We start from the raw sequence: 20499 nt of genomic DNA, 5'->3' as shown, positions 1-20499 counted from the left end.
AGAGCATAAAATATTTCCAAGTTTCAGCAGAGGAAATATATTGGTATAAGGATTCAAAGCGGACAGTGAGCAGAATAGTTTAATAGTAAAAGCAAAGAATGGGAGAACAGACAACTTGCCGTATGTTCTAAATGCACAGCAACAGTAGCCTCTAAAGGAACATTTAGATATACAGTTTTAATTAAATTTAATAGTAATCTTTGGAATAATTAGTCATCATTGATGACCAACTAACTACTGACAATAATAATCCCTATTTTCTTATGAAGCTATAGTGATAGTTTATCTCACAGCGTTAAACCATTTGCTGCTTAATTTTTAAATCACAGCTTATACATCTATGTATTTCCTATATACACAATAGTTTTAAGTATATGTCAAAGGAGTATGATTTTGCCATCAGTTTGACATTCTCTCTAAGAACTAAACTAAACCAAACAATGTGGTAATTTAATTTGATAATTAACTGCAGTTGCTGAAAAGAAGGTCATCTTCTATTTCATAGACCTAGTTCAAGAACCTTCCTTTCTCATAAATTCTATTCCCATCAGTCCCCTACACCTAACAACAACCAATCTCAGTTATACTGAAGTCCGTTATACTCCTACACCTGAAAATCATGAGTACATCAAAGTTTGCCAAGTTAATGCCCCATAAAAATTATTTGGGTTGAGTCTTCACGATTTGGCAAAAATATAAGTTTTTAGGGGAGAAAAGGCCCATGTGGATTGTACCAGCAGAAGTGGTAAACCCAAATATGCACTACAAAGGAGAAGATTGGTTAACCTACAAAGAATTATTATGAGCAGACAGAGATACCTTCAAAATAAAAAATAAAGAGGAGTTACCATTTGAGTATGGTTGGTTGCAATACAGACAAATTAAAGATGTATTTGAATCTGACAAAAGAAAAGTGGGTTTTAGAATTAAAAATTTAGAATTAAAAGAAATTTTGTTTGGAGAAGGAGCAAAAATGATTTCTAAGATGTATAAACTTCTATTGAAATGGTACACACAAGATGAGGTTGTTAAAACCCAAATGGTGAAAGGGGCAATAAATTTTAACAAAGAAGTTACAATGGAGACTTGGGGAGTTCTTATGGAAGAACACATTGAAGGCATCGACACGTAATAATTTGAAAGAGAATGGATATAAGATGATGTACAGACGGTATTTAACGCCTAAAAAATTAGCAAATGCAAACAGTGATATGTCAAATAAATGCTGGAAATGTAAAAAACATGAGGGCTCATTTTACCACATGTGGTGGACCTGCGATAAGGCCAAAAAATTTTGGTCTAAGATATATGTGGAAATGTTGTTAATTATGAAATGTAATATGTTGAAGAGCCCGGAAATGCTGTTGTTAGGACTAAACATGCAAAAAGTTAATGTGGGAGACAGGACACTGTTATTCTATATGACTGTAGCAGCAAGAATACTGTATGCACAATACTGGAACCAGGAAGACATACCAGAAGTTGAAGAATGGATTCAAAAGCTGTTGTACATGGCGGAGATGGACAAAATGACCAGAAAGCTGAAGGAGCAAAATCCAAATGAATTTTTAATCGATTGGAGGAAATTTAAGGACTATCTTGAAAATAGATGGGACGTGACAGGACAAATGTGGACTTTTGAGAAGTATTAAGAAGTATATAGAGTCAAGGAACTTTACCTTTAATAATAGAAACTATAATTTGAATTGAGGTAATGATCAGAAATAAAAGGGTTCTAGTGCTGTTGGGAGTCAAAAAGGGGGGAAAGGGGGAGGGGAAGGGATGGGGGGCATATATATTAATCTGAAGGGTAAATGTAACTGTATATCTCTAAAGAAATGTATGTTAACCCATTCAATAAAAATGTTTTTTTTTAATTATTTGGGTTGAAAATGGTCATATACAGTACGCAAACCAAGCAGAAGGGGGCAGGGGAAATTCTCACAAAAGGAAATAAAGGGTGGCTGCTCAACTGTATGTTCTACTCCCTAAATTCTGGTAATGCGGACCAGGTATTTGTGAAAATATTTGATCCCGTGCAGTTGCAAAATCTACAGAAGCACAGAGCTGATTCAGTGTATATTTTCTATTTTTATTGTATATATACTTCTTGAATTGCTCTGTAATGTATGTTTAATGTTGCTGGTCTTTAACTGTAATAAATGATTGACTGATTCATAATTTGTATATTTCAGCTAACTAGAAGCCATCCTCAAGCTGTATTTGACTGAAAGGCTACTAATTGCAAATTCCTGACCTGTACATTTATTTTAACTAGCTCAATTTGGTGTACTGGTAAAGAGCGGCGGGACTCTAACCTGGGTTTGATTCCCCACTCCTCCGCTTGAAGCCAGCTGGGTGACCTTGGGTCAGTTACAGCTCTCTTAGAGCTCTCTCAGCCCCAACTACCTCACAGGGTGATTGTTGTGGGGATAATAATAACATACTTTGTAAACTACTCTGATTGGGAATTAAGTTGTCCTGAAGGGCGGTATATAAATCGAATGTTATTATTATTATCTCCACCTCTCCAATTTTTATAGTTGTCCATATCTAGAATTCTGCATCTTTCAACAATATTGAATTTACTATTTTTTCATTTTTATTGTTACTCAAATACCCTTATGTTATTAAAGAACTGCCATATTAAACCTGTGGTTTAAAATTTGAACTGTCAAATGTACAGCCTTATTTGCAAAAAGTACACTGTTTCCATGAACTATATATATCCAAACACTGTCCAGTTGTACTGAAATTATCAGGGCCAGATTTCGTCCAATCACACGGTTTAGCCAATGGGACTTCAGAAATAGGCACAGGACTGCACAGCCAGCATTCAGAATTGGGAGTTTTCCTGCCAGTTATCAGCATTTCTGACATGATGAATCTTTGAACACTTCCTAGAATACATTTGGATACTATGTTTTGTCCCTGCTAGTTAGCAGAATATCAACCACACTGATTTGTCTACTACTACCATAGCAGTTTAAGAGATTACTATGAAACTACAACACGATATTGCACAGACACTTGGAAATCTGGGCAACACACTACATCCTATGATTTTGGGATTGTCCTCTTTGGCAGCTGAAAAGATGTATTTAGAACACAGTAACAGGCTTTAGAATAATTTGAGCAATTTCATTCAATCTCCACCCACACATCCTCATTCTCAAAAACTACTTCAAATCCCTGTAAGTAGATATCTGGATTCCTCATAAGAAGTGTTGTTTTTTCCCTCATTCTCAGTCATATATTTTGTGTATATCTTACTTCTCTGTTCATGCTGTGAAGCAGCCATTCTGTATGGAGTACTTTGTCTGATATTTTCTCTAGAACATTATCATTTTATGTCTTTTATGTCATTATTTCCATTTTTTCATTACCTGCCAAGGTCATAACTTGTACTACTAGGCTCCTCAAGGCCACTCTCTTATCTAGTTTTATAATACATTAAAGAATTCTGTAGCTGCCTCTCAAAAGATTTACAGCCACATGCATGCTTAGAAAAAAGAATTTATTCTGTTCCTTTTTATTAACCACTTACAACATGCTATTCACTGTTACCTTCCTCTATCCCTTTGCCATAAAAAAGAATTCTCTGTTAAAATTCTTTTCTGTTTTCTCCTATCAGCGGAACTCCAGTTACCAAGACAACCCTCAGAACTCAGTGTTCTGTTTTCCCATCAGTATCAGGTATAACATTTGGCAGGGACAGTTTTGATCCATGCTATTTTAACTTTGTTTGACCCATATCACTTTAACTTCATTGCTAGACTACTACAGAGTGTTCTACTTGGGGCTACCCTTGAATTCATCCTAGAAAGTTCAGTTCGTGCATAATCCCTCAGCTTGCCTTCTGACAGGAGCATGCTGGTTTGAACAGATAACAACAGGGTTGAAACAGTTCCCTTCTATTTCCCATTTAGTTCAAGGATCGATTTAGGATGCTGGTTCTCCCCTTTGAAGTCCTTCACTTATCTGGACCCAGCATATGTGGAAGACCCTCTCTGCTGGTAAGAGACCAAACACTCACTCCATTCCTCTCAGCAGCTTGTCCTCACCATCCCATGATGTAGGACGGGTAAGAGCTGCATCGGCTCGGATTCAAGCCTTTTCAGTTGTGGGACACCGTCAAGGTGAGCCAGACACCTTTATCTGTTAGTTTTCAGAAGGTGCTCCTATTCTGTTCCAGAGGGCTTATTTGCTGATTAGTTGATGGAAACTTTTGGACTAAGGGAATGATGAGAACTTTTGTGGCAACTTACAAGCATCTAAAGTTGGGTTTGGTTGTTCGGTGCTGTTCTAAAGCTGTTGTTATTTGATGTGTATATTTGCTGTAAGTCACCTTCCATCCCTTTTTAGGGAGAATAGTTTAATACTTTAAATAATAATATATGCAAATAAGGGCTGAATGATAAAGCTACAGGATTGGTCAACAGACAAAAGCAAACATCAGGGATGTCAGAAAATCAGGATAGAAATTGTGAATAACAATTGACCTGGTAAACTGTGTCATCAGTGAAGTGCAAGGCAACTGTAGGACACGGGAGATGTTGAGCCAGGGATTCTAACAGCAGGCCTGGGGGACCTGATCTCTCCTGTTCTGCAGCACTACCCCTAACAGCTGGTGAGTAGACTAGGGGTGTGCAGGGCCAGGTCGCTTTGGGTTTCCCGCTTCAGGTTCACCCAAAGCGGGGGGGAAATTCGGGAATATCATAATTCTGAAGCGGCAAGCTGCTTTGGAATTATGGTATTTTACTTGCTTCGGTATGCTCCATAAATATTCGAAGCATACTGAAGCGAGTCCCCCACCACCACCTCCCCACCCCCCAGGGCAACCCCTCCACCACCACCCCCCGGGGCAACCCCTCCAACTCCCCACATACCTATGAATTATTATTCATGATTTTTAAAATTAACAATAGCATATGAACTACCACTACAGCTGAGTATGTTTAAATATAAGAAAATAAATAAATGAGATAAGAAAATGAAAGAATGTATATTGTTTTCTAACTAATGTGTGAAAAATACTCGATAGTAGTATCACGCTCGTATTTTAATCACTGTTGAAAGAATGTCCCTTATTTATATAAATTAAATCTGACCATAAAGTGAACCCAACAAAAACATGGAAAAGAAAGTTTAGGAGGAAAAACTATACTCAGTCAGGGTCAATGATCACTAGTTTACTCTCATTTTTGAAAGCTCTCTTACCTGGCCTTTCCGTTCTCCAACATATATTGGTCAACTTCCTACAGCAATGCAGAAATCCAGAAAAGAGAAGAAAACGTGCTAGCATAACAGAGGAAAGGTTACAGGTGTGGGCAGTAAAGTATAATACAGTATTAGAAGAGATAAAGCTATTAAATGTAGGCGGGTTATAGTTCAGGAGAATATTACACTATGAAAACCCAAGCAACTAAATGTTTCAGAAAAAGTGAAAATAAGCCTTTTTTTCCAATGTATATTTGCAACACACCAGAGAAGTAAGCAATATTTAACAGCTATGCTTGCTGGGGAATGAACAAGCTACTGCATTTATAAAGAATGTCATACAATATCGTGCAGCGATTTCTGTTGATGAAGAAACCAAGGCTGAGACCTGCTCAGAACAGAACAAAGGTGGAAGTGGTTCACAGAACAGTGTGCGGGTGTATCTACACACAGTTTATAAAACTACATCATGGCAAATTGTCTTTCGAATGTTATCAGAGTTAATTTAAAAACACAGAAGTCTAAACTGTGTGTTTTTTATACAGACAGGAGAGGTAAGATAAGTAGCACAATAAGAGATTTCTGTTTTGAAGAGAAGATATGCTGGAAACAAATTTCTGAAAATATTACTGCTTTTTACACTTCACTGAACGTAAAAAAAGTTCTACGCCACATATTTATCAGTAAACATTTTCATAAATTACAAATTCTTACAACATGAATTTTTGTTTCCAAAAAAATCTCAATTAAAGAAACTGAAGTATTTTATAATATTTCTTCAATACGAGTTCTTCTACTGATGGTTCACACCTATGAGAATATAGTTACTCCAGCAAATAATTAACTTATGTTGGAGAAGAAAATAGCACTGTGGATGGTCAGAATCCCTAGTTCAACAAGATCTAAACTTTTCAGATGTCAGAATGGTAATAAAAGATGCAACACAAATGTAACACTGGTTCCCAGCAAGCTATGGTTTGAAAGCCAGTTGCCAGCCTCCTTCTTTACTGTTAAAAACAAATTGCTGAATCTGGTGAATCTTTGATGGGAGGCAGATAGGCTCTTGTTATGCACTTATATATTCTCCTCTCCCTCTTCTCTCCCACTGTAAACCAGGGTTTCATATTACATGTATACTACTAGGGTTAACACAAACCAGATCCTCATATAACCAAGATTTACAAACCTAATGCAAAACTAGGCTACGGTCTCCAGATTACGAGAGAATGATATGCACTAATCATTGTTTGTGTTGGTGAAGATAAAATGCTATACAGATATAACAGGGAAGGGGCATTCCACACAAGGAAAGTGGGATGGGGGTGAATTTTCATGAGGCCAGCCTCCAATCTGGTAGGAACCAAAGTTGCATTTGCACAGAGGTGGAGACAGTGGGGGGGGAAGGAGGGAATTTGGCTTCCAACATCTGGAAAGTTTAAGCACGCTCATTAAAAAATCTATCATTTGTAATCTGCAATGGGCTTACCTCGTATTCTTTCCTGCAAATTTTCACAATATCATTTTTTGAAGATGCCTGAAAAACATTTGTTTTACTAACACTTAATTCAAACTAATCAGAAACAAAATCATAACATAAGAAATTATTTAAAAAGATTTATATTGTGACAATTTTAAAATGTGACCCATATATCTAACTCCTTCTATAGCATCAAATTATTACCAGATGCTCTCCATTTCATAACACAATCATCTAAAAGTTTGTTCATTCGTTCGTCCCATCCATCCATCCATCCATCCATCCATCCATCCATCCATCCATCACTATATCTATATATAGCTAGCTAGCTATATCGATCAATCAATCGATCGATCAATTGGTTGATTATTTAGTTAAATGCACATGTAAAAAAAATTGTGACAATTTTAAAATGCGACCCATATATCTAACTCCTTCTATAGTGACAAATTATCACCGGATGCTCTCCATTTTATAACACAATCGTCTAAAAGTTCGTTCGTTCGTTCGTTCGTTCGTCCCATCCATCCATCCATCCATCACTATATCTAGGATAAACACTAGATGATGAGGAAGCTCTACCTCTGACGTGTGTGAAGTGTTAAAGAAAAAAATACAGACAGCTCGGCTGCTCGTACACACGCAGCTGTCTTATATTGAATCAGACCATCAAGATCAGTGCTGTCTACTCAGACTGGCAAAGACTCTCCACTGTCTTTCACACCATCTAAGGCCTGGTCCTTTTTTAACTGGAGATGCCAGGGACAGGAATAACAAGCTCATCTCTCATAAACCAAGCTAACGCTGAAACACTATGAAGCTTTGCCTAATTAAGAGAGGACCAGAGGCTACAGGGACCCATCCAGGCTGTCAGACTAGTACTTCCACACCTGCACGAAGAAATATAAACAGCATGAATACCAGTGAAAGACATGAGGTTGCTTCTAGAAGGTCTCTGCTTCAGTTACCACACTGGAGGACTTTCTCTGGGCCATCCATATGACACTGTGGTCTAATAGTGTTCCAATTACCATTTCCTGGTGTTTGATACACTCTTTCCGCCACCTGATTTTCTTCAATCTTTTGGGGAAGAGTCCAGCCAAGCTTGTTAATAAGGAAAGTGGCACATTATCCAAGGTCATGCCACGTAAGTGCCATTTTTCTTACCTCTGCTCCTCACAGTTGCCATTTTCCCTGCTTCATCACTAGAGGGTTTTTCCCCAGGCTTTTTAAAAGAACTGGTAATAGTTAAGATGATGATGATGATGATGATATTCGATTTATATACTGCCCTTCAGGACAACTTAATGCCCACTCAGAGTGGTTTACAAATTATGCTATTACTACCCCACAACGAACGCCCTGTGAGGTGGGTGGGGCTGAGAGAGCTCCAGAGAGCTGTGACTAGCCCAAGGTCACCCAGCTGGCTTCAAGTGGAGGAGTAGGGAATCAAACCCAGCTCTCCAGATTAGAGTCCCATGCTCTTAACCACTACACCAAACTGGCTCTCAGAGAGCCAATTATAATAAGAGTATTATAATGATATAATAACCTATTGCAACAATGAACTAGTTCCTTTGAATTCCTGGTTTTCATTTTAAAAAGCAGCCCTTTTGTTGAGGAGATATACCTTTCCCTTTATAGCTCTGCAACAAAAAAGGCAAGAGATGGAAAGGGCACTAATGTGTAGCTCTTGAGAAAGGCATGCTAAGAGAAAATATCTGAAACTCTCAATTCCTGATGGGAAATGAAAAATGAAGTAGGTAAGTGCTGTCTCTTCTAAGAAATGGAATGGATATGAAGATCATCAAATGCCTGCCTTTTCTCATACCAGCTGCACAAAGAAAATCTTACCTGTTTACAAGCTTGTCGACATTCTACAACAATAGCTAACTCACAGCAACCTAAGCCAACCCAGCCATCAGATTTCTTCAAAACACCTTTAAAGAAAAATCACAAATATGACATGGCTATGTATTTTGTACTGCTATGCCCAGCAGTAAACAGATAGCACAAAAAGGAGTCCTACCCTACCATGGAATTTCTTCATGTTATCAATAAACATCATGTTGTCAATGTTTCAACTGAGGCTTAAACTTGCTTATATTGTGTAATCCGACTTCAGTGAGAACGGCAGACTATAAATAACATAGATCAATTATGAAGGAATAAATCCTGCTAAATTTGGTGGGCCTTAATAGATAGTAGGAATGTGCATACAAAGAACAAAATATATTCTGGAATCAAAACCTGAATTAAACCCCCATGTGCTTTAATATATTTAACGTGACTGCCATCTGATTGCCAAACACAACTCGCTAATCTGCAGAAAGCTTTGGAAATTATTGTCATTCTGATGCCTGTCTGCTTCTTAGCTTCACATGGCAAGAGACGCAGCAAGACACTGTCCAACTGGTTCTGTACAAAGTGTTTCCACTATCCACCAATCATTGTAATGTCTCCAGTGGCTTGGAGAGGGTTTTCTTGATTCTATAGCACAAGGGCAAATAGTTTTCTTGCATTCTTTGAATGCAGGCTCTGCACGCTGGGGACAGGGGACAGAGGAAGGAGCTGTATCTTCCCACAACATTAAACAGTGGAGAAACAAACATTTTGCTTGTATCCATAGGAAGGTTGGCACAGCACAGTTGTGGGGAGGAGAGACAGGCTAAATCTGACTCCCACTAAACACACTGTCTTAGGCAATGAGTCTGACATACACAGAGGCGCACATCATGCTTGTACCTTCTGAAAGGCAGGCAAACAGGCTACTGCAGCCTGTGGGAGGGAGGACAGAGGCATCCATCTCTGTATGTCTCAAACAAAAAGCAGGGCCAAACCATATGAGACATGAGAGATCTGTGATGAAGAAGGAGCCAATATCTATGTGAGAAAGAAATAATGATGGCCACGTTTTTGACAGGTGACCTTTTTAGTTCAGTCAACAGAGTGATCCTCATGTAATTATGCACAACCCATCCATTCTGTAAAGATAGTGGGAGCTGGGTAAACAAAAAAAAGTGTGCAAGCGAGGGATACTAAACTTCACCCCTTCCCTCTCAAGCCAGTCTCTACTACTAGCAGTCATCTAGGCCAGGTGAAGAATATTGGCATCACCTGAGCATCACAAAGCAAGGTGGAGGAGGAGGTTTAGCTGCTGTTGCAGGCGTCCTGTCTTCATTTAAAAACACAAAACAAAAAGAGGCTGTCGAAAATGCTCACCAACCCAAACTTGCCAAACTTGGATCTTAATTTAAATTGCTTTTTGGGTTAATTCAGGACTCTACAGGGGGTTTGTTTCCCCCTTTCCCCCCTTTCCCCCCCCTCTCTCTCATAGTAGGCTGTGGTATAAATATTATGTGTGTATCACTTTAAGTGTACCAGTCAGTTAAGAATATATTTGGGGTTGGTGTAGCGGGACTGAGGCGGTCCCTGGAAGTGCGCAGAGTTTCAGCACGTGAAAGAATTTGTGGGAGAGTCGGGTGAGTATTTGGGATTTGGAGAGATGGTTTGGTAAGGGTTATGATGGCAGACGTTGCATTTTGCCTTTGTTTATTGTTTAGAGAAATACCATCGTGGTAGGAGAAACAATGCCCCACGAAGAAGTGTTCATGAAACAAGCTTGAGATACCCGGAAGCTTGTCGGGCGGGGAGGTCCCCCTTCGGGGGCTCCCGGTTGCCTTTCTCCACCTGCACATTCCATCTTCTCCTCCCAGTCTTCCAGCTCCTCTCCACTATCTCCGGAGGGACTTTTCATCTGCCCCCGCGGTTCCAGCGGGAATCCTCAGTGTATTAATTGAAGATAGCTCATAAGAGAACTCTTGAGATTTTTCCCTTTTTGAGGATATACACGCTACTCAGTGTTGTAACATCTTGCTGTGTTTAATTTATTGTAATGATACCACAGTGATCATGATGTTTTAGAATTTCACATATTGTATTTCACTTTTGTATATTATTCTTAAATTCACTATAAAATATTTTTGTGAACATTGTGTGAATAACTTAGTGCACTGCAATATTGCTCATTTGTGTTCTCTGGCAAGTTCATTTAAAAACAGACATGTACCTTCTTTAAGAAGCAGTATGAGATAGACATAGAGGGAGAGAGACACCGAACTTCTCACTCCAGGATCCCAGGAAAGGAGAAAAATGTTATTATTCCTTCCTGTGCCTGCGCTGCAAGTGAAAATGTTATACAGTTGCCCATAAAACAGGAATACGTTCCTCTATACTTCTGAATTCTGGCATGCAGCGGGATTGCTTGAGTGAGTGGGTAACAATGCCTGATAACTTCCTCCTAGCTGTAATGGGTAGGTGGGGGAGTTAATAGGAAGGAACATGTCTCCTATGAAGCCACAGCAAGCAAGCAAAGAAGGTACTAAAGAAGAAAAAAAGGGGGGGAGACTAACTTTAATCTGGCTTCAGGCTAGTTTTGGGCCAGAGAAGCATTAGTGGCCCCAGTGGGGAATCTTTGTTCACAGTTGCCCAGGGCAACGCCTCTTTGCTCATCTTATTAGAGCTGATTTGGATAACCGTGGACCGTATTTTGTTAAATCCTTCAGAGCAGATAGGCTGTGAGCTACCAGCAACTTGCCAACTGCTGCAGAATATGCAGAAGACCCAGAAAAAGATTATGAAAAGATTTGCTCTAACCTTTAAAAAACTTTATTTTATTTCTCCTTATGCTGCTCAGCTTTATTTATGGTGCTCTTCCTAACTCATGTTCTGTCTCCAGGATAGAATAAAACTTGGTAATATGTGAGAGGGTAGCTCAGGAATTTTTTCATCACTCAGAAATAGCTCTTATTAAGGAAATGACTGGTGATTTACAGAATGGAGTGCATGTGAAGCGAGGGCTCTCGTGGTTCTAGTCATTTTTGTCTGAGCAGATGCAAAGAGCTGTCACTGGAGAGGCCTCAAGGTTCTGTCCTTTCACCTATGTTAGTTAAGATATACTGCTACTTTAACCTCAAAGCTAGACTACTACAATACTATTTATGTCGGGCTTGCTTTTGAAAAGAACTCTCCATCCTATGACACTGGTTTTAAAAAGACTTTACTGGCTGTCCATTTATTTCCAGGTTCAATTTAAGGTGCTGGCTTTGCTCTTTAGCTCTTCATAGCCTGGGGCCCGCATATCTGAAGGAGCCTTCCTCTCTATATGAACTTGTGTGCCAGTTCCGGTCTTCTCACCCACTCCCCCTCCTGTGTTCCCTCCCACAGACAGACTCACTTTGTGCCAGCCCATTTCAGGAGTTCTTCAATGGTTGTCGCCATACTCTAGAAAGGGCTGCCCATGGAAGTGAGATCTGCCACCCTCCTTACCAATATTTAGGAGCATGCAAAGCAGTGCGGATTAAACAGGCCTTTTATGGATTTTATTCTTAAGTATTTTTCCTGCTGCTTTTCACTGATGATGAAATACTGTTTATGGATTTATTGTTTTTGTGCTGGAATGTACACCAGCTGGGAAAAGGGAGCCTATAAATATTTTAGTAAAAAAAATAGTAAAGAATATACTAATTTAAAAACTGAAATAATTTCTGTGTATATCCCTACTTGATTGTGTGTAAGGTTAAGACTGCAGCCCTACCCCATACTAATTAGTTATCGGGGATCAAGTTTCTTAGACTCTTAAGAAAAAAATACTTGGGTCTTACGAAGCATCATGCCCTTTCAGTACATTATAATTAATTTATATTTAATATCTCTTACCTGGCAGTGAAGAATTTATACAGCCCCAAACCTCGCCCTGGAAAAAAATAATTACTAAGTAATGCACATGGTGGGGCTAGACATTTAGAAGGAAAATCAAGTATTTCTATGCATCAGATTAAGTGCTCTTCAATGCTTCATTTGTTCTAACACAAATGTTCTAACCAAGCATCAGCTGGATACCAGCTAGAGCACTTTATTCTTTTCTAGGTATCGTACTTCAACAAAAATATTGACAAATGTAAACTGATTCCAAGAAGAGCTAGATGGCAAAGGATTAAGAAATAAAATCATATTGTCACAGTTTCCCTGTCCTTGGACCAGGTGCCCTCCCTCTCCACTCTAAGTGGGCACCTTCTGCCTTCTTTTCAGCCTCCCAGTTACGGGCCCATCACTAGAAGTCACGGTTATTGGCTGCCAATTTCACCCATGTACTCAAATGGCCCCCCAGGGCCTGCGCTCCTCCCACGGCTGCTGCCGCTGCCGTCATCCTAACCAGCGGGGGAGAGGAAAATGCCCCCTGCCACCCTCCTTCCCAACCTTCTGCCAGGTTTCCTGTGCCCCAAGACTCCTGGTGAGGCCACCCTGCAGTCGGCTCCAGTACTCAGGTGTCTCTGCCTGCCTGCCAATGCTGCCAATCCTTCCCTTCCGTGGGTCTGGCGCAGCTTCCTGGGCTGTCTTCCAGGCAGCTTCCTTGCCACCTCCTCACCTGTGCTTGGGTCCTTGTCCAGGGCCAGCATCCCCTGGCCTCTGCTTAAAATAAACCATCCTCTTGTTTGCATATTGACGATAAAACTGACCCACCAGACAAATCCCGGCTGTTGGGTGCTCAGCAGCTCCACTTTCTCCATCTACCGCTCACCTCCATTCTTGTGTATCTGCCCCGAGGGCCTTGCGGCCCTCCTTCATGCTTTCCATTTCCTAAGCGCTACCTGCAAACTGGCACAGAGCACGTGGCTGAGCCAGTAAGACACAACAAGCAGTAGCAGCAGTGCAATGAGAGTCACGACAGAAACAGCCCCAGAGATCTTGTGCCTGAACCACCCCAGGGACAGGAGCTATGAAAGCAAAATGTCTGACATTGCCCCTGAGAGTTTCTGCTCCAAACCAGAACGCTTTCAAGCAATAAGCCAGGCGGGCAACGATGTACAATAAGTGACAAAAAAAATATGGAATATTCCACGGAATAGAGATAGCAAGTCTGTTTTATCATAAGTCTTAGACTTTTGCAGGGCTTTTTTTTAGGGGGAACGTGGGGGAACGGAGTTCTGGAACCTCTTGAAAATAGTCACATGGCTGGTGGCCCCGCCCCCTGATCTCCAGACAGAGGGGAGTTGAGATTGCCCTCCGCGCCGCTTGAGTGGCGCAGAGAGCAATTTCAACTCCCCTCTGTCTGGAGATCAGGGGGCGGGGCCACCAGCCATGTGACCATTTTCTCTGAGGACAACCCACTGAGTTCTACCACCTCTTTTCCCAGAAAAAAAGTCCTGGACTTTTGTATTTAGCATATACATCCAAACAGTACAATATGGAAATACAAAAATGTCACAATCCTTCGTAATCACACAGGAAACAATTGAATCATATTTTGTTTTTCGAAATTCATATTATCTTTAGTATCATTTATTTATTAACTTCATTTATACTCTGAGCTTCTCCCTGATGGGGACTCAAAGCAGCTTTCATTGTCCTCTCCATTTTATCCAAACACAATTCAGGGTACGACTATACAGGACATCGGAAATCTATCATCAAATCTCCAAACATCTTTAATTTTAGTTTAAAAGCGCCCGGGGGGCTGTGCTGGATCAGGGCCATAGTGCTGGGCAAGTTGGTTGTTAATATTTTCCCTAATAAAAATTTTTCCAGTAAAAAAAACCCTCCCTTACCCAAGCTGGCATTTACCCCACTGGGGAAACATGTATGTTTTCTGCAAAGGAGTCAATAGCAGCTGTGGGAGGATTTCACTTGTGAAAGTAAATGGGAAGGAAATAGTTCACCCGTTGCTCCACATCATGGCGGCCGTTCAATTCAGGGGGCCCTCTTGCTACTTTTAAATAAAAGTAGTAGCAAGCAATCTAATCACAGATCTCCCATATCTCATCTAGTTGTGCCCTCCGTCTCACAAACACAATTCAGCCTCTTGCTTTACTAAGCACAATTATACATACCATTGATTCTGGACAATATTCAGGTGCACGTTGCAAAAGATGTTTCAAGTGTGAATCACTCTTAGATGCCAAAATCTGACAAAGTATTTTTAAAAGAAATATCATACAATTAGAAAAAATATAATTATGAACTGCAAGTGTGCTACCCGGGTTATTTTACCTTTCCAAGACACACTTACTTAGAAATCCCACTAATATAAATAAATGGCATTTGATACAAAATACATATACTTTAAAAACAATTAAGATGTTTGATAGACATCTAAACACAATTTTTTAAAACAACGTTTTAAAAATTTCCTTGGTTGCACAGATGCTATGTTCATTCCTAGATGTGTTTTTATGTAAGGAAGCAAAGTGGCTGTTAGTTGAGAAAGGAACAACTTAGTTAATTACTGACAAAAACAGGCATGTAAAATTTCCAAAAATTCTGGAACCATGGGGAAAAACCATGCTGTGTGTGTGTGTGGGGGGGGGGGGTTCCCAGGGAAAAAAAGGAAAGGTTGAAGAGAAGTTAAATATATGCAATACTTACTTCCTTATTAAACCCAACCTTTCCCCTCTGCTTAAAAAACTTAGTGCATTGTTTATAACTTAGTTTGCATATAAAAATACTATTTGGTATATCAATGACATTCACAGTGCAATTTTAAGTAGAGTTATATTCCTCTAAGTAAGGGGACCCCAACCTTTCTGAGACTGCGGGCACATTTGGAATTCTGACATAGTGTGGTGAGCACAGCCACAAAATGGCTGCCACAGGTTATCTTCAGTCACACAGTGAAGATCCTTGTGCTGTGGAAGCAGCTTCTGTCAAAGCAATGTTTATAAAAATCTGCATAGCCAATCAAATCTCCAATGGCCAATCAGAAGGCATGCTTGGCAAAAGCTCCACATGGCCCCACCCACTTTCTACAAACACTTGGGAGGCACCAGGAAAGGTGTTGCCAGGTGCAATAGTGCCCACGGGCACCACATTGGGGATCCCTATTCTAAGTAAATGAAGTAAATAGCGTTATAAAGGTATAAGTATACTTAGGACTACGCTGTTGAAAATTTTTTTAATTGTTCCAATTTTAGTGTATGTGCTATCAAAGCAAGCACATATATTTTTTAATTAAAATAATAGAAGTCTTAGTTTTCTACATAGAAGAAAATGAAAAATGAAAGGTTCCTAGCTGTGGAGAGTTTGTCTCTAACAGATACTGTCAATGCAATCCTAAGAAGAGTTACTCCAGTCTAGGTCCATGATTGAAATCATTGGGCCTAGACTGGAGTAACACTTCTTAGGATTGTCCTGTGTTTTGTAAGGGTTTTTTTTTTTTTATAGAAAAAATTTATGATTTTGGAGAGGGGACAGGTGTGGCAAAGCATTGCAGGGATGTGCATGGTAAAATGACTCCTAATTCATGCAGATTTCCTGCCTTTCCTATTAACAAATATCAGGTCAGGTAGTCATAAGGGACAAATGGAGACACCTCTCATCTGTTAAGTCAGTCCTTGTGAAATGTTTGATGTATTTAAAGAATGTAGTGAACATGGGCAGGGAGCGGAATCAGTGGTGACCCATAGGGAAGAATCCATGGAAAAGCATGTCTTAATAACTTAAACTGGCATATATATCACTACTGATTCACTACAAGTTCTATCAGTTTGTATATAATCAATATGAAACACAGTTCCCTTTGTTTTTTATCTACATAGAGTTTAGATTCTAGCTCACCAAAACCAAACATCTTGAGAGAGTATAGTAAGAAGTGAGTGACATTCACAGAGCAAAAATGAAAAAGTCTAAAATAAAAATAGATCATCTATAAATTAATCCCCCCCCACCCCTCAAAGGATTAAACATAAAGAACTGTGGCTCTTTACCGACGATAATGGATGGGAACCAATTACAGCTTTGCAAGTCAAAAATTGTTTCCTGACAACAATGGAAGTACTGATGACACTAAAAGAATTGCCTAAAGTTCAGTTTTCAGATTAAAGCTGCTATACAAAAGGTAGGATCCAACCAGAATTTATTTTGGTTAAAAGGGAAGGATGTGTCCTCTTTGACCACCCCCAAAAAGCTATCCTGAGAATCACTGGACATGCATGTACAAAAGCCATGCGCTATGGGGGCTGCGGTTCAGCAATGAATTAGGTAAGACTGAAGAAACTCCCTGGGTCCAACCCGTAGCTTTCATCCTGATAATCCATATTAGATAATTTGAGCATGCAAATTAGAAGTTTGATGTGAATTCAGAACCAACGTACCTGTTCACAAACATCACGACACATTAAGTTACCCTTGGCAAGGTAACAACATGTTGCACCTGTGAGAAAAAATATGTGTGTATCAACACCATTAAAATACCTGTACTCTATTTTGAAGTACTATTGTCAGGTTTCTAACTGGTAGTGTACTCACACTGTTAAAATAAACAAAACCCAAGATTTCTGTGGAAGCACTTTGGAAATCCTAAATTCAGCTACCTACTCAGAGTCATCAATTCAGCTGAAGTAGTAGGACTAGTCCTGGAGGCAATAAGATATTAGAGTTAAAAAGGAGCAAAGGAGAACAAAGGGCCCCCTCAACTTAAATGGCTAAGTTCTCACAGAAGGAAGAACTCCACATGAACATCAGTGATGCAGACCTCCAACAGACCACTGCATCAGGGTGCTAAAGTACACTGTGAGAAAGTTCTGGAATTACACATGTAAATTACTATCCACGATAGTCTGCTAGGTTCACCTCAGCCAGGCCCTACCACAATGTAACCCCTTTCTTATTAAAAAGGATAAACAGCTTTGCGTTTTGGTTGTTGGGGGTTTTCCGGGCTGTATTGCCGTGGTCTTGGCATTGTAGTTCCTGACGTTTCGCCAGCAGCTGTGGCTGGCATCTTCAGAGGTGTAGCACCAAGAGACAGAGATCTCTCAGTGTCACCCCCAACAACCATCGTTCTCCGGCCGTGAAAGCCTTCGACAAAGCTTTGCATTTTGTTCAAACTGATCATGATGTTTGTTATTTCAGATGGTGCAGAGTAGCCATATGCTCCTTATAATGAATCACCTTCATTAGAGCAGCTCATATAACAAAAGCTCTTTTTGAACATTTAAAAAACCTACTTTCATCGTTTAAAAACGTGAAGAACTTATATAAAGTCAACACAAAAAGGAGTACAGAAAAGAAGAAAACAAAACTCAGCTCATCTATTTTAAATAAGAAATTAGGGACAGACAAAGACAGGGCTTTTTTTCAGGGGGAACGTGGGGGAATGGAGTTCCGGAACCTCTGGAAAATGGTCACATGGCTGGTAGCCCCACCCCGATCTCCAGACAGAGGGGAGTTGAGATTGCCCTCCGGAGGGCAATCTCAACTCCCCTCTGTCTGGAGATCAGGGGGTGGGGCCACCAGCCATGTGACCATTTTCTCTGAGGGCAACCCACTGAGTTCCACCACCTCTTTTCCCAGAAAATAAGCCCTGGACAAAGATAATGTCCAGGAGGAAACAAGGAAAGAATATGCATGGATATTAAGATATGATAACCACTCTAAGGAGATGACAATCCAATCCAACGCAGTTACTTCAGTCTAAGCTCATTGACTTCCACGGACTTAGACTGGAGTAACTCTGCATAGGATTGCACTGAGAGAGGGCAGGCAGCATGATAGAGCTCAATCTCATCTCAGAAGCTCAGCAAGGTTGGTACTTGGATGGGAGGCCTCCAAGGAAGACTCTGCAGCATAAGGGCAATGGCACTCCACCTCTGCTCCTCATTCGCTTTGAAAACCCCTTCTTGAAGTCACCGTAAGTCGACTGCAACTTGACGGCAGACCCATACGTAAGTCGATAACAACATTATGTCATCAATCAAAATATCTCATAGCTTCCTGGATATACAGTTCCATTTCTCGACCAAACCAAATTTATCAGCAATCAAAAGGGAAAAGTAAGGACATAAGTATTTAGAATACAGAGCAGCAGCACAATGCAAATAAATAAATAAATAAAGTAACTAAATGAGACTGGATTCTACAGGACATTACAGAATTAGATTTATGATATGGAGTCTTATTCCAGAATGTGAAAGCTACAGTATATTCCTACTGAATGTGAAGATACGTGCCTTTGATCATTTACTTCATCCAGACAAGATTGGATTGATCAACTAAAGAGGAAAAGAGCGCCATTGTAACCAGAGTTATTACTACCCTTCTATGCCTACTGACTTCAAATGACTTAAAAGCTGTAACTTTGCTTAGGATATCTCAGTTTATAGAGGGGGAGTCATGTACCAACAATACAAAATTTTGTAAGCCGATTCAGAAATGTAGCATGCCTTCAAAATGTAGAGTATGTATGCTGTAATCTTACTAAGGAGTGCCCCATTGAAGTCAGTGGGTCTTACCTTTGAGTATACATTTTAGGATTGTAGAGTGAGTGAGTGTAAGTAAACTACTGGCAAGGCTTAGCCAATTTATGGCTCCCCCTGCTGGGGTTTCAAGGTAAGAGAGTAACAGAAGTGGTTTGCAGTTTCTTGCCTCTGCATTGCAACCCTCTTCTTCCTTGTGGTCTCCCATCCAAGTACTTACCAGGGCCAACCCTGCTTAGCTTCTGACAAGATCAGTCTTGCCTGGACCATCCTAGTAAATCCAAATACAAATTTTCAGGGAGCTATTTGAAATACTGTTCTGTTTTAAATAAGCAATATATATTCAGCTCTGAATGCACAATCCAACACAGATTTAAGAACGCTTAAGATCACTGATTTGAGGCTGACAGCAGTGTAGTGAATGAGAAACACGTATTACAGTGGAACCATCTACAGAGACCAATAGGTAGAAACCAAATTATCATTATGCACTGATTACACTGACTATAAGCACACACCCTACTCTGAGCTACATCACAGTTAAAACATTTTGAAAACAATAAATGTATTTTAAAATATTTGCTACCTAACAATCATATAGAGAGTCTCTCTACAGGAGACATCTTAAAGGGGACACTCAAGTGTAGGGAGACGCAATGTTAGCAGGAAAGTGTAGTTTAAGAAGACAGAGCCAGTGTCTCAGAGGGTTTGTTGATTTCATTTTCACCTCCTCCAAGGGGAGGTGAAATTGACAGAGCCTTTGGGGAGGCAAAGATAAAATTAACAAGCCCTCTGGGGAGAGATCTCTGCCAGCTCTGCCTTTTTAAACTACTCTCCTGTACAGAGGTGAAACTGACAGAGCCTTTGGCTCTATCTTTTTAAACTATGCTTCCCGGCTAACATTACGTCTCTCTCTACACTTGAACATCCCCATGTAAGATGTCTCCTGTAGAGAGACTCTGAAGACTTCAACTGAGAAACTAGTATTCAGAACAGTATACTGCCTGAGCGGTTTTCAAGTGGAACAAGAGAACCCTAAAAAGGATTTAAAAATAGGTAGACTTCATACTTCTAGATTATCTGTGCGCTCTCTCTCTTGCTCTCACTCTCAAAACAGGGAGTGCCATGGCTCTTTTCCATTACAAAAACAACCGAGGAGGGATACTGTCACATGAAAGAAATTCAAGAAAATATAAACAACTTCAAACCCCAAAAGCAAACAGAACTTCACAATCATCTGTGTCAGATTATGCCGTGTGTAGAGTGAATTTATAGTACAAACATCAGAACAGAAGTTCACCATGACCTCCAAACATAGCTAAATCACAGTGCCTGTTCGGGCTGCATACGAAAAGATTTACAGGTCCTGTTTCAAAATCTAACAAATTCATCAATTTGCGTATAAAATGCATATAACCGCTGGCTTCTAAGCATTTTTTCTCAGAAGCCTCACTGATTAAAAACTTACCTAACCTGATCTCCCAACAAAAGTTCACATAACAAAACCAAGTTAAGTATGGTCAGGGGTCATTTCCTAGAAAAAGAGCTGCAGGA

At 40.0% G+C, this 20499-nt stretch overlaps 1 protein-coding gene across 1 annotated transcript in view; it reads right to left on the bottom strand.

Annotated features, from left to right (window-relative positions):
• The window catches only part of RECK (reversion inducing cysteine rich protein with kazal motifs), a 58266-nt gene that overhangs the window by 34343 nt on the left and 3424 nt on the right, over nucleotides 1-20499 (bottom strand). The window contains exons 2-7 of the mRNA XM_054991745.1: nucleotides 16846-16904; nucleotides 14587-14661; nucleotides 12416-12452; nucleotides 9443-9580; nucleotides 8552-8637; nucleotides 6707-6754 (exon numbers count right to left, since the gene is read on the bottom strand). Of these exons, the coding sequence (XP_054847720.1) occupies nucleotides 6707-6754; nucleotides 8552-8637; nucleotides 9443-9580; nucleotides 12416-12452; nucleotides 14587-14661; nucleotides 16846-16904 (443 nt within the window). The remainder of the gene's footprint in view (nucleotides 1-6706; nucleotides 6755-8551; nucleotides 8638-9442; nucleotides 9581-12415; nucleotides 12453-14586; nucleotides 14662-16845; nucleotides 16905-20499) is intronic.

The sequence above is a fragment of the Eublepharis macularius genome, chromosome 11 (assembly GCF_028583425.1).
Source record: "Eublepharis macularius isolate TG4126 chromosome 11, MPM_Emac_v1.0, whole genome shotgun sequence".
Lineage (NCBI taxonomy): Eukaryota > Metazoa > Chordata > Lepidosauria > Squamata > Eublepharidae > Eublepharis > Eublepharis macularius.
This window is presented reverse-complemented; position numbering and strand designations above follow the sequence as displayed.